The 14,207-nt window shown below is 40.8% G+C and overlaps 1 protein-coding gene across 27 annotated transcripts in view; it reads right to left on the bottom strand.

The window, feature by feature from the left end:
• SLC6A6 (solute carrier family 6 member 6) overlaps nt 1-14,207 on the bottom strand; it is a 124,152-nt gene that overhangs the window by 6,377 nt on the left and 103,568 nt on the right. For all 27 annotated transcript variants that reach the window (XM_086846095.1, XM_086846088.1, XM_086846094.1 and 24 more), the window contains 6 exons: nt 11,848-11,982; nt 9,841-9,944; nt 9,603-9,727; nt 4,829-4,941; nt 2,005-2,142; nt 811-913 (listed from right to left, as the gene is read on the bottom strand). In XM_086846095.1, coding sequence (XP_086702221.1) covers nt 811-913; nt 2,005-2,142; nt 4,829-4,941; nt 9,603-9,727; nt 9,841-9,944; nt 11,848-11,982 — 718 coding nt within the window. The remainder of the gene's footprint in view (nt 1-810; nt 914-2,004; nt 2,143-4,828; nt 4,942-9,602; nt 9,728-9,840; nt 9,945-11,847; nt 11,983-14,207) is intronic.

The following is a 14,207-nucleotide window of genomic DNA, read 5'->3' on the forward strand; positions in this document are numbered from 1 at the left end:
TCCCCAAAGAGTATTTAGAGGGAGAATGAAGGTGTTAGATGTATTCTTCAAATGCTTCCCACAGCTGTGAAATCCAAGATGATTTTCCTTGAAAAGCTCAAAGGTTGGGGGAACCTCTCATCCCACCCACCCTGCATCACTGGCTGCAGGAACACCATGCTAATCTCTTCTACCCGCCTCTCCTCTCTCCAGACTCTGAACTTCCCAGAGGGATCACCTTGGAATAGACTTGACAGCAAATGGTGCATCTGCTTCTACTGAAATCTGAATTTGTTTTGCTTTTCTGAGGAGATATTAGCAGAATCAGAGAAATAAGCAGTCCAGATTAGCAAGCATCTGATTATTCCTCAGCCACAGCTCAGGCAGCTACAGAAGCCACTGTCAGACTGTGGTGCTTGGCATTGCCAAAAGTAATGGGCCAGAATACACTTTCAGCTCTCTTTTCATACTTTCTCTTTGGTTGGCTTGTCCCTGCAGACACTGAAGCTCTGAAAGGAAATTCTCTGAGAGACAAACAGAAATTTTCATGGCTGGCCACACTTTCAACTCTTACCTCTAAACCTAACACACGAAAATGCTTAATTGTGCCCTTATTAATTAGCAATGGAAGAATACTCATTTTTTTGTGGAAAAAACACTGAAGGTTGGATTCATCCCAGATGCAAATTTGTCTCCAAGAGGTCAGGTCAAATTGATATTAATGGCATGTGTCTGTTGCTGGGAAGAAGACTCTGGGGTGGCTGATGATTAAATATTTGGCTTGCAAAATTGTCACTGACTCATCAAAAGGATTAAAGGATCCTCACTTACCATAAACCCAGGCTACAGCAATACATTCAAAGAATGCAACCCACAAAAGGCATACACCACTAGCTGCATAGTAGTCAAAGAGTTGAAAAACATACATGCCACCCTGTAAAAGAGAGACACAATCGGTTAAGATCCAACAGGAAAAAAGAAAACAAGAATTCAGGCCCAGCTCCCAGTGACATCTACCAACATATCCCAATGACTCCTGTCCAGCAAGAAGCAGCATCTAGCAAATAAGTAAGGTAAATATTTGGCATTAATTTCCCCAGGAAATATGCATGTTTACTACAGGAATAACTCTGAACAAAATAATGATTAAACAAAATTAAGCCACTTAATGTAATCTACTGAGACACAAAAATCTTTCCTTTTTACAAGTATTTTAGGATGGGCATTTAAAGAAACAAACGATTGCCTCCTAACATTAACACCTTAAAAAGATTAAAAATGCAAGCCAGATAATCAGGAGGGTATTTTTTATATTTAATTAATTTATTTGTTTAAATTTATTTATTATAAATTTAAATTTTTCTATTATAACTTTTAAATTCATTTATTGAGTGAAAGGGCTACTTTCATGAAAATAGTTCATTTTTTGTTTTGTAACTCTGTTTAGACTCTGCTCCTACTACACTGCACTTTTTAAAAACTGTGAGGTTAGGGCATCTTTGTTACAGGTGCTATTTTACCTCCCACAGTCATGCTCTTCCAGTTGTTTTTAAAATCCGAATTGGATTTTATTTTGAAGATAAATATTACAACAGCGCACACACTGGAACACATTCCTGTCTTGTTCATGTAGAATAAATACAGTGGTATTTAGTTAATTCAAATCTGTGTAACCAAGATAAAAATCTCTTTCCCTGCATGCCACTGGATGGGTTCTTAATGTGCTCTGCTGCAGCTTTCCTTTATGTTCCATCATTTAGAACTAGATGTTAATATTCATACTCATGTTGACTGGTACCTGAGATCAGATTGAATTTAATGAGAGTTCACGTTTCTGTTCCTGTGACTGAAAAGGGAAGGGATATATAACTCCCATTCAAAATGCTTTCAGATCTAGAGATGAAAGATGCTCTGTCCATCTAAAAAGCCTCTGAGTACCTAATTCTTTGCAGTCTCAATCATAACTAAAACTGGCCTGAGAAATGGCTAAAAAAGAGAGCAATTTGCAGCACTGGTACCACTTACCTCAGTCACCATAGTTAGTCCCAGAAGATAGCTAAGGAAACACACTATAGCGATGAAGATTTCCCGTCGGTAACCCTTCCTTAGGAAGGATGGGTGCAGATCAACTAATGACGTGATCTGTCCTTCAACTTCAACAAACTACAGAGGGAAAACAACAGCAAAGGCATCACTTGAAGATTACCTGCCATGCAGTTCATCCAAACTCCTGCTTGAACAAACCCTGCCCAACAACACCCCAGCCCCGTGCTCTGTGCTGCTCTCAATAAAGAAATAGAAACCATTCCTTTGTAACCCTGAGGTTGGAGTGCGGGGGTAGCTTTCAGACTGGAACAAGCTTTCAGAATTTCTTATTACCTAGAAGCCTTATGAGCTAAAAAGGGGCTCTGCAAATGAAAGCCACAAGGATGAAGTAGGCACTTATGTGCCTGATGACAGGAAGGCACTTATGTGGCTTTTATGGTGTCACTGTTCCAGAGGAACACAGGATGTATGCTAGAGAAGAGGCAGAGGGAAAACACTCAAAAAAGTCCAAGCTAGGTCAGTACCTCCCAGACTTTTTCTGATGTGCCAGGAAATGTCACAGATACTAGTTAGGTTAACTTCACAATTTGATCTAATTCTGCTCTTGGGTTTGTTAGTGAAAATCCAGCCAAGGGAAAGCAGACTGTGGTGTGGAACAGCAGCTCTTCTTGACTGAACATGTCCTTCGTGGAGCTGTGAGCAGAGTATCTCTGACTGAGGCTCTGGGTACTTCTGCAGCAATAATGGAGCTGATCATCCAGTCCTCATTCAATGATCTGGCAAACTATTTGCACTTGTAAATCAAAAATGAAGCTCTGAATAAATGAGCTAAAAGTCTTTATCTCACTTCATGATAACTGTATTTATACTTACTTGCCTTTGGAAAACTATACAATTGTGTAACTTGAGTTAAGCAAATAAGCCAAACTGGGTTTGAATAAAACTTTAAAGTTAATAAAAAACCAGATCTTTCTTCACCTGGAGGAAAGCAACTATTGAATTTCCCCAAGTAAAACTATGGAAAGGATCTTTTGACTGATTTGTACTTTCAACCTGGCAAGGTACAAAAGCACCAAGCTCACTGAACACATGAGGATATGGACTGGAGGTATCTATCAAGGCAGTCTCTGTAGAAAAGATCTTCACTTTAAGCAGATACATCATCTTAACTAATAACTTATCACGGGGAACCTAAGACAGAGATTATTTCAGAAAAAGCTTCATTTTCCTACCTGGCACCTTACAGCACCCAGAAATGCCCTATAACATCCCTACCCTCTTCCTGAAGCTCTATTTTGGAAATCTGCAAACAGATTTTGTCCTCAGTCAAATTTTATTGCTTCCTGTCTTGTTATTTTGACTTGTGTAAAACTGGTTTTCTTTTTAAATTCAACCCTTTCCTTTGAGCTGATTTGATCTGAAACTGCTCTGGCATTCCAGAAACCTGCTTGACTGCACTCCAAAAAACCAGAGGGGTGGAGGAGAGAAATTAAGCGCTCCAATTAGTTTTAATCATTCTGCGCAGTGAGGAGCTTTTTAAAATTACTAGACAGCTTCCAATTTGCATAAGCATAGGGTTGCTGAACCACAGCATTGGGTACTTGCACATTTACTTAGGAGCAATTGAGAGTTGCTCACTAGAGTTCAAAGATTAAGCCATAAAGAGCAATTTAGGGCAAATGAAATTTTAAAAAATGTCAGAGATTAAGTACATGACAACTGGGTAAAAATTCCATTTACAGAGCTCTCATATGAGAGAACAGTGAGGCTACAGAAACATTTCATCATTATGAAAATATATATATATATATATATATATATATATATATGTATGTATGTATGTATTTAATTTTAGTGACTACATTTTAATGCAGAAAACTTTGGCAATTTTTGATGTGCTACTGCATAATCCTTGTTATTATTCCTTACAAGGAAACCCATGTTTCCTTGTAAGCAGACTATCTAGAAATGATTTACAGGTTCCTTGGCAGTATTTAGTCCAGCATTCCTACAAGTAACCACTGGGAAAAATAACCTTTCTGACTGAACTTTTTGATTTTTTTCATGCTCACTAATTAATAGCAGTGTGTGCTATAAAATTAGTGCAGCTGGAATCCGAGAAGCTTTCTGGCCTGTTTGGAGGTACTGAATGCATGCTGCTGACGTGAAAGTCAGCAGGATCCCACATTGCTCAGCACCTCCAAGCTCAAGGCCACCAAAAAAGGCTGTAGCTTTGTCCTCACTGTTCTTGATGCCACTCTGCATATACTGTACAAAACATTATGTGCTTTTTTGTACCTCATGCTGATTTTGCTTTTCTTTTTTGGCACTTGGCAACCATCAAAACCCATACTCCTAGTAGTTATTAATTGTCAGCTTTTTAACGATGATGTATACAGCCAGCAGGTGTTTGCAATGTGGCACAAAACAATCTGTGGAACAGAGTACTGAAGTCTTTTATGTTTTAAAATTAGTCTTACTTTTTCCAAAGTAAGAAAATATTGTGATCAAAATGGTGGTATTATGTGGTCACTAGGACTGAAATTTAGATTAGGGAGTACTGCCCTAGTGTGGTAGACACCACTAAGTCTTGATGACAAAGACTTACTGAGCAACACAATATTATGAATCAACAGTTGTAGATTCATCAAGGGCAGCCCCTACACTAAAAAAACAACCCAGATGAATTCCTCTCAAGCAGCATTAGAGATAATCTCTCCTTAATTCACGCCTGTAAAACCAGCTTTTCTCAGTCAGCAGTGCTGACACAGTAAGTCACACATCCTTTATCCATTGTACTAACCTGGCTATCCAGTCCAAGCAACAGAAGCATAATAAAAAAAAGGATTGCCCAAAAGGTGGGCAGTGGCATCATGGACACGGCTTTTGGGTAGGCAATGAAGGCCAGGCCTGGACCTAGAGAAAGAGAAAATAGGGAGGGGGGAAGGGAAGGGAAGACAAGTAGTAAGTACCAGGTGTTTGGTAAAGGTAGCCACCCTCAAATTCAGGAATGCCTGGTTCCGTTCAGATAAATCCAAACGCAGCTGGAAATACCAGAAATGAAACAGTTTGGCTCTTTTATCTGAAATCGAAGCACGCATGACTACAGCAGAAACCACAGGCAAACCCCCGAGGCCAGTGCTAAGATCTCCAGTTTTAACATCTGTGTCAAACATGCCAATAATGGAGGTGTCCTACACCTGCCCTGCACGGACACAGGACAGCCTTGGGGGCCGGGGGACAAAGGGTGACCCAAGGGAATGGCAGAATCCCATTGCTAGCCCACATGGTCATGATGAAGATGATGTTGATGAAACTCTTTTGCATGCAGGGAAAGGGACTCTGCTATAAACATTCCCTGGGATTTCCACTAATGCAACCACTGCCTCCCTCTGTATGCAACCTCCAAACCTTGCAAGGCTTTTCTAAACTGGGGTTTGCACTCCAAGGAGTTTGCTCCTTCTCTTCTGCAAACCCTCCCTGCTGCACTGAATGATTAGGCTACTCCTAATTTTATCAACTGAAAATTGAGAAAACTGCTGTTAGGAACTGCTGGGGTGTAAAATCACTCTGTGTAAAATTGCTTCCCCATGCTGTTACACCATCTGCCCCTATCCAGGCCAGCCTACATGGACCTGCCACGGTGACACCGAGCGTGACCATCACCACCCCAACTGCAGGATGGGCTGCAAGTGTGGGAGGACCAATGGAGCTGGAGCTGAGTGCTTGGGGCTGAGTGCCCAGGTTCTCTGCTCTGGAGCCCAATGTGTGGAGTGCTCCTCTCTAGAGGGGTCTCGCCTGCCTTGTGACCAGGTGTCACCTCACTGTACCCCCACACGGAGCACAGGTGCACTGCTTGTCTCCCCCTCACCTGGAGCAGGTGCTACCAGCTGTCCTCTGTGAGAGCTTTTGTGGAGAGAGGAAGAGCCCTCCACCAGTGGGAGACAGGAACACTGGCAACTTGGCACTCATGGCAGGCTCTCAGAGATGAAGAAATATGGTGAGGCTGACAAAAAATTCTGAGGGCAGATTACAATTCAGAATGAAACCAGGAATGCCTGGCTCATCTGCTTGTTTACTTGGAGGAGCCTTCAAAGTTCCAGTTTTCAAGTGGATTCATGTAATTTTCAATGGGAAAAGGAATTTTTTTTAAAGATGCTGCAGTGTGGGGCCAAAAATTCTTATCTCTGATCTGTACAGAAAAATATCTAACACTTCTCTTCCTACCTCCCACTTTTCCTTTCCAACAAGATGGAAAAAGAAGCAAGAGAAAGAGGTAAAACGAGATGACTTTTTTTCAAACTAAAGAAAACTTTAAGTCACTGAAAATACTTGAACATAAATAAATACAAATTAGCCAACAATCAAACAACTAATTTTATTTTAAATGAAACACAACTAAGATTTTATATGACAGAAGATACCAAAAAATTGGTGAATGTCTCAAATTTTGGGGAGCTTTGATTTTTTTCCCCCTTAATTCAGTGGATACAATAGATTCTCTCTGAGGGAGAGCTCCTAACAGATGGCGTTTGCAGCTCATCTGTGCAATTGATGAGACAGATATGAAACTGCAAAATTTGCTGCAATTCTCTATGCTTTGGCCAGTGAAACTGTTCTTGCACTGTGATACCAACTAATACCAAGTGCCCTGAGCCCTGAGCTAATTTTGATTTTCCTTTGAAACTAAGTGTTGAAATATAAAAAGAAAAGTCCGTGTGAAAGAAAATGTTCCTGGCAGTCCCTCAACCGAAATATAAATAATCTAAAAATTGTTTTTAATTTGAAACCCTGTTGTTTTGAAGGGTGTTTTGCAAAAGTGAAGCACTTGTGGCTGCTATTAAAAGCCAGTGAGCACTGCCATGATCCCAGCCCACGCACTGGCCGATTGCCATGGGGTGCTGTGGCATGGCTGGAGAGTTGCAGAGGCAGAGACCAGGCAGGCACCAGGAAACCCAAGGCACTATTGTCAGACATACTTAATCTCAATTTGTTTGCAAATGGAATTAAAAAAAAAAAAAAAAAAAAAAAAAAAAAAAAAAGGCAAATCTTGTGCTGGTGTAACAGTGCTACAAATTGCATGGGTGTTAAAGTATTTTTTCCAGCCAAACAGAGGTCACACGGATTAGACAGGACTCACTATGATTTTGTTGAGCCCCCACTGCTTTCCTCTCTATCTTTAAAAACATTTCTGAAAAGAAAATAAAAGCTGTTTATTTAAAATCTGCTTTCACTGAGGATTCAGATAAGTCTGAGTTAACTGTTGAGTAAACCTGCTAAAGCCAGTGAAGGCCAGCAGAGACCAGTGCTTTCAGCAGGAGCCAGCCCTGGCTGACAAGTGTGTCCCAGGCACACAGCACCAACACTGAATTTGGCACTGGGAAAAAATGTGGCCGTGAGGTTCTGCTGTCAGCAAATTTGTTGATGTTCCCATGGCTTTCAGGAGTGCAAACAAATGGTGTCATGGATAGGGCAGGAGGAATTTAACTCACTGGGCAGAGATGGGGTCCCAGCCCTGTGGACAACATCTTCTGCCAAGCGCTGCAGCCAAGTGGCAGCACCTCTAGTCACTTTTTCCTGACTCAGGGGAGCAGGTCTGACCTTATATCAAAAGAAACCAAAAAAGGCAAGGCCAGAAAAGAGAGGCTCAAGCACCTGCTGAATCCTTCTGTGCTGAGAAGAAGCAATGAAAACTTCTCCCAGAGCCAAATGCAGGTCCTGGGACACCCATCCCAGAGGGACCAAGTGTCTTCAGTAGCTCTGCACTTATCTCTCTGAGAAAGGCAGCAAGAAAACACATGGGAAGTGGTTTGGATACATTTGGATATTTTCAGTAGTCTTTACTGTCACATAGAAATGTCCCCTAGGACTTAGCCAAAGACCAACAGTGTTGGGCACCCACGACATGGTGAGACAGTTGCAATCTCTGGCCATTGGTGACAGATTTAAATAAAGGAATAGACAACAAAATATGCAAAAAAATCAAAAGCCGAGTTCAGAAGCTAATCTGTGCCCTTGCTGTCCCTATAATAATCTATTAAACCCCTCCTTTAAAAAATTGCTCTTTGAGGTGTTGGGAAAAGGCTGTTTAAACACTGAGTTAATTTGTGTTTAAAGACTACTTAACAACCCAGTGTTACTATAGAATTGCTTAACTCTAAAAATGTCAAGTGACAAGAATGTAGCTGCCTCTATCACAGATATAATAATAAAAATTAGAATAAATATTGACCAGAGAAAAACCTAATGTACAAATACTTAAAAATACTACTCTTGGAATTGATCTATCTACATAAAAATTGAAAAAAAAAGGGCTATTTATGATTTATTTAATAGGATTATTCCCTTGCCTCCTGTTTCCAAACAAAGCAATCAACCTCTGATCAGAATAAGCATTATGGCCAAGGTTGTTTCTAACTGCACTTGCAAGAGCTATGCCAATTGCAGCCACCCAAGAATCCAGCGGTGCCATCAATGCCATTAGTTTTTCATTAGCCTTTGTGAAGTGAGACATTTTTCTTAAAGACTTAACTCCCAGAGCCATGTAATTAGAAGATATATTGACTTTTTCATTTTAATAGCATGTTTGCAGAAGAAAGCTTTCAAATACTATGCAGGTGAATTAAATGTTCTCAAAAAATTAGAAGGAAATATCTAAAGTGCACTCAGGTGACATTGTTATTACTAGAATCTGATTAGGCTTAAGCCTCATGGCTGTCAAGGCCCAATTCATTATTTTTCCATGATAATTCCCAACTAATCTGTCTGTTCTATGTGAAAACACATGCTTACACCTGCCCTCATGGAGTAGAAATGCACAGAGGAAAAATGTCATCTGTTTTGTTTGAGATACAGTCACAAGCTACGAGGACTGAGCTTCTACCTCTGCACGTGCATAGCTGACTGTTAACAGGAAGGACACTTCTGAAACATGGGGGGAGCCTAAGTTCAGGTTTCAAAATGGAATTTGACAATTCTGTGCACCTCACACTGAAGCTACAGAGGACAAATGCAGGATTGCAACACCTAGAGCTCCTGCATGTGAAATGGTCCACAAAACCCTGGAGCTGGAGTTCTCTGGCTTCTCTTGCCTCTCAGTGAGATCTGGGAACGAATGTGTGTGTGTGCCCTCAAAAGGCCAAGGTACTGATCCTACTCTAGTGCTGTGAGCAAGCAACACTAAGCTATGAAAAATACATAAAACACTGGCAATTTGCATTTGAATGAAAATAAAGGTAGTCTGAAAAGAAGGATGGAATAAATTCTGGAATCAATGACATTCTGGACCCTGGATAATGGTGTAGTTATCTTAGCTCTAATATCAACTCAAATGGATTAACACACTCTAGGAAATGTGTTTGCTGTCCTGTAAATCAAGACAGAGTAGACAGTACAACCCCGGCTAACCCTCACTGCTCTAGATTGAAGCCCAAATCAACAACGTGCTTATTTTTTCTGGCAATTATGGGAAATCTTGTTCTGTTTTATCACTTAAATGTTAGCTGATTGGGTCTGCAGAACTTTGCTCACACGCTGGGCGGCAGTGCCCACCACCACTGCCACCAACACCATCGTACCTGACTCTGCCACATCAGCAATGTTCACCCCTTGCTCTTGTGCCATGAAGCCCAGGACGGAAAAAATTGCGAAGCCAGACACAAAACTGGTACCACTGTTCAGGCATCCCAGCAGCAAACAGTCCCTAAGTCACACATATGTCATGGAGCAAGTTAATTAAAAAAAAATTAACCCATTGTCCCTACTTTATTTACATTATTTAGCTAAAACACTAAACCCCCTTGGATGGAAACTTGCCTATAGCAGTTGTATTTGTACTTGTTGTAGCTCCCCAGGGAAGTCATTGCTCCTAAGCAGATTGCATATGAGAAGAAGATTTGTGTCCCTGCATCTATCCAGACCTAAAGGGAAAGATAGAAATACTGTTATTACCAGCATTGTTGCATTGCAACAATCAACACAAACACACAGTTCAAACTAAGCAAAATCAACAAAATAATTGTTTCCATTGAGGGTGAGAGCTAAAGGACCAGGGAGACAGGGAAAGAGAACAACACATTTTCAAATTTGGCTTTCACAAGGAAAAGAAAATTGTTAGCATCAGAACCCAGAAGAACATAATCTCTACAATGGTTCCTGTTTCCCCTCCCCAGAGATGCTCAGTATTTCTAGTTTCTTAGTCATTCAGCTGATCCTTCCTGTTGGCGCAACAATAAACGTGTTTCAGTGCAATAGGAAATGCACAAGTATTTATAACATTGCTCATTTCTCTTGTAACTCATTTCAGTTAGAGACAGATTCCTTAAACTGAGGATGTGAAAAGCTTGAGAAACAGGTTTGTATATTTGGTTTGTTTATTTTTCTAGCTTTCTGGTTGTTTTTGTACCTGTTCAAAAGTGAGATAAAAAGCCATAGGGGTGGGGGGAAAACAAGCAAAATACAATGCACTTTATAAGATACATATCTGATCTTGGTCTCATAATTCTTTGTCCTGATTACATTAAAAAAAACCACATACAGAGTGAAATAACCGTACACTATGAACTTCTTGGCTAGTAAATACATAGCAAGCTATCAAAACACATCCTCTGAATCCCATCTGTTCTCTTCTTGCTGCAAATTCAAGTCTGCTAACACCAGTGGAAACCACCAAGGAGTCTGAGTAAGTGAGATGTAGACTGAGGACCATTACCTCCTCCCTCCCACCATCACTTCCCAGCACCTTGCTGACTGCTGTCTCCTCGGAGCGATGCTTTTGCTAGACCGTGGGCAGGAGCCGGCCAGCTCACATGAACCTCTCCTACATTATCTGCTGACACTCTGGTTACAGCTAACAGTAGGTCATAAAAATGATAGGGTCCCATAAAAGAAGATTAAATCATAAAATATAGTGTCTCCTGTGAAAAGGGTGTCTTGTAAAAGAGGCAAAGATTAGACAATGAACCAAATTTTCATTATATTTCTTTCAATTACCCTTTTCCTCCTTCAGTTCTTTAGCGACCGCTGGAGTTTTATTTTAACAAAATACTATTTAGAAAGAAATATCAAAGACAGATGTTGTTTCTTATCACTGTGAACAAAATTTTATTTGTTTCAAAGATCCCTTGTTTCTCTTCCTTCTATTGTTTTGGGTTTCTTTTCATTTCTCACATGAACACTGTTGGCTGAAACAATGCTGATCTGCTCAAGTGTCCCATACTTGCACTCTGTGAGCACAGACAGAATTTCTATCCATACAGAAAGAGTAAGCCTAGCTCCCACTAGCCAGGGCTAAGCAAACAGTAGCTCCTGTGCCTCAGAAAGCATTTTCTTGACCTTTGCATGGGTTTTCATTCTTCTATAATTTCATTCACTTCTCTCCCAGTCTCCTCCTATTGAGCGGTGGGAGATAAGTGACACTGGTACTCACAGTTGTCGCTTGCTGTTCCATCTGTGAAGCTCACGTGTCTCTCCTTTAAAACTAAAGACTATCCTCATTAAAAAAATACATCTCCCTTACCTTACCAACCAGAAAGCTGAGATTGTATAACGGGACAGAGTCTACAGTCTCAGAGTCCTTTGACACAAAAAAAATACACACGCATACACACACAAACACACACATGGAAAGATGCATTAACGCATTTAACAGTGACCTTCTCAAGCAGATCTCTGGAAAATATAACCCAGCATTAAAGTTCATGCTATATTTGGACCTCTAAAGACTGTGGAAAAAAATATGATTACCATTACATCAGCACCATCACCCTCCACCATCCCCCTTTGCACAGGAGATCATCCCGCTCCCCACTCGTGGTTCTGTACCTGTGGGTCAGCTAACCGTGAGATATCAGGGTAAAGATAAAACTTGATGCCTTCTGCAGCTCCAGGCAGGGTCACGCCACGGATGAGTAGAACAAGGAGCATGATGAATGGGAATGTGGCAGTGATGTACACTACCTGAAAATAAGGAAAAAAAATGGAATGTTTAGTCTATGGCAGCCAAAGCTCCAGAACCAAGAGAGGTCTAACAATAGGAATTCAAAGCCCCCTCATACCTAAAAAAGGTCCAACCTGAGTTTCTGTGTCTACTTTTAGTTTCATGGTCTTTAACACCTTATTGCCTTAGGCTTGAAGGCAATGCATGAATCCCTCCAGAGGCCCCAGTCAATGGTCACATCACTCAGACACGATTTTATACAATTCATTACTTTTGTTCAAATTCTGCCTTTGCACTTGTCCTCCTCACATCACAAGTGCACCTCCGCCAGGGAAGTGAAAAGGTTTCCTCACTGAGGGCCCCTGAAACATTATTACTTCATTCTTTGTTGGAACTTCAATACTTACAAACTTCAAACTGTTTTGCAAGCTCTGCTGCTACCTCTGACCTTGCTGTGCAGCCCCACTGGTGCTCCAACAGTCAGCTTCCCCAGGGACTGTGTTCAGAGATGAAGGTAATTTAGTCCGTGCTCCCTTCCCATCTCCTTGAACACATCAAGCCCTTCAGGTTGGCATCAGCCTCAAAAGTGGTAATTTCCAGTCCTATAACTTCATTCTTGCCCTTGCTGCTTATTCAGCGACATCATTACTGGAAACTAAGGCTCTATTCATCCAGTTTGAAAATATGTCTTCATTATCTTTAACCTCTATTCCCACTCTCTTTGAATAACAGCCTACTTCTTCTCTTCTTGTTATCTCCTCATTCATTTGATGAAAGAGCCCTTTGCTTTCATCTCCAGCACGAGGGTTAATTGAGCTTGCATTTGGACAGTTCTATCTTTAGACCCACACTTTTTGACCTCTAACATTTTGCTTTCTTTGCTCATCAGTGCTTTCTCTCATTTTTTATATAACTGCTGTGCTACAATCACTACTGTCCAAGAAAGGGCATTTTTCTTGGAGTCAGATGATTCCCCCAGGTAATTACAGTTTGCTGCCATAAGTTAAAATGTATTTTTGTTTTCCAGAATTTGCTTAACTACTGCAAAGCTCCCAGGATGCTCCATTTTTCTTCATAAGTATGTCCTCTGAGAATAATGAGGAGAACTCAAAGCCTGCATTGCCATAATAATTCACAGAGTAGGGTCGATTTCATGGAATGAAAGGAAATTTTTTCATACATGCCCTTTTCAATTCTCTCTTTGAATTTTCTGTATATTTTCCACAAATATCATGTATTGTACATTAGCCTAGTTTTACCAAAACCAGCATAGAAGGGGGATTTCTGCACCTTCCTATTTTTTAAAAATAAACCAGGACTATGAAAAAATCAGTTTTCTTAAAAAAAAAAAAAAAAAAGAAAAAAAAGCTTTGATGTATTTGCAGGAACTGAATGAACAAAAACTCAGGTCTTTGCACTGCAGGAAGGGATTCTCTCACAATGCTGCAGGAATTTTTAAGATCAAGCACATTGTTGAAAGCTTAAGCATAACTAATATTTTTCATAATGATTTCATATTTATTTTTCCAATGCTTTACTAAAAGATTTTAAGACTACATCTTCCCCCCACCCCCAGCCTGCTCTCCAAAGAGCCATTAACACACTGGAAAGCAGGGAAGTGCTATAAACAACCCTCTAGTAAAGTAAACTAGACTTCTCAAATAATTCAAGCCCTCCATTAGAGTTTACAGTTTACTTTTGTTTGACCCCAAAGTTAATGGAGTCAGCCAGAGACGTTCCAATGGTTTTGTTGGTCTTTGGCCGCACACCCGCACGAGCTCCGACGCCGCAGGGAGCGGTGAGTGAATTCCTACCAACCGCCCTGTTTTAGACATGAGACCGTTTTGCAGGATTTGCAGAGAACACAGGTTTTTAGAGAACTGATTTTCACAGACCTGCTTTCAACCTTTCATCTTCATGGGGAATGGAAATAGCACCACGGGGAGATTGGAATGCCTCTCTGTGCTACCGGAGCCTTCACTGAGCGGACACCAGGGTTGCCAAAGGTGCTTCTTCCACCCTGCTGCTGCAGGAGATTTACTGCATCCACCTTTACTATAAAACTTGTACAATCTCCTCACTGAGTCACATCACTCAGAGGGAAGAGAGAAACAAACATTTTTGTCAATGCGTCCTTTAGAGGTATGGAAGCTATTTTTCAGGGGAAAGGTGGTGGGAATCCAGGGTAAGGCACCAGCTTTTTAATGAGACTCATTGATAAAAAAAACACAGAAAGCAAGGCAGA

The sequence above is a fragment of the Cyanistes caeruleus genome, chromosome 11 (assembly GCF_971803275.1).
Source record: "Cyanistes caeruleus chromosome 11, bCyaCae1.hap1.1, whole genome shotgun sequence".
Classification (NCBI taxonomy): domain Eukaryota; kingdom Metazoa; phylum Chordata; class Aves; order Passeriformes; family Paridae; genus Cyanistes; species Cyanistes caeruleus.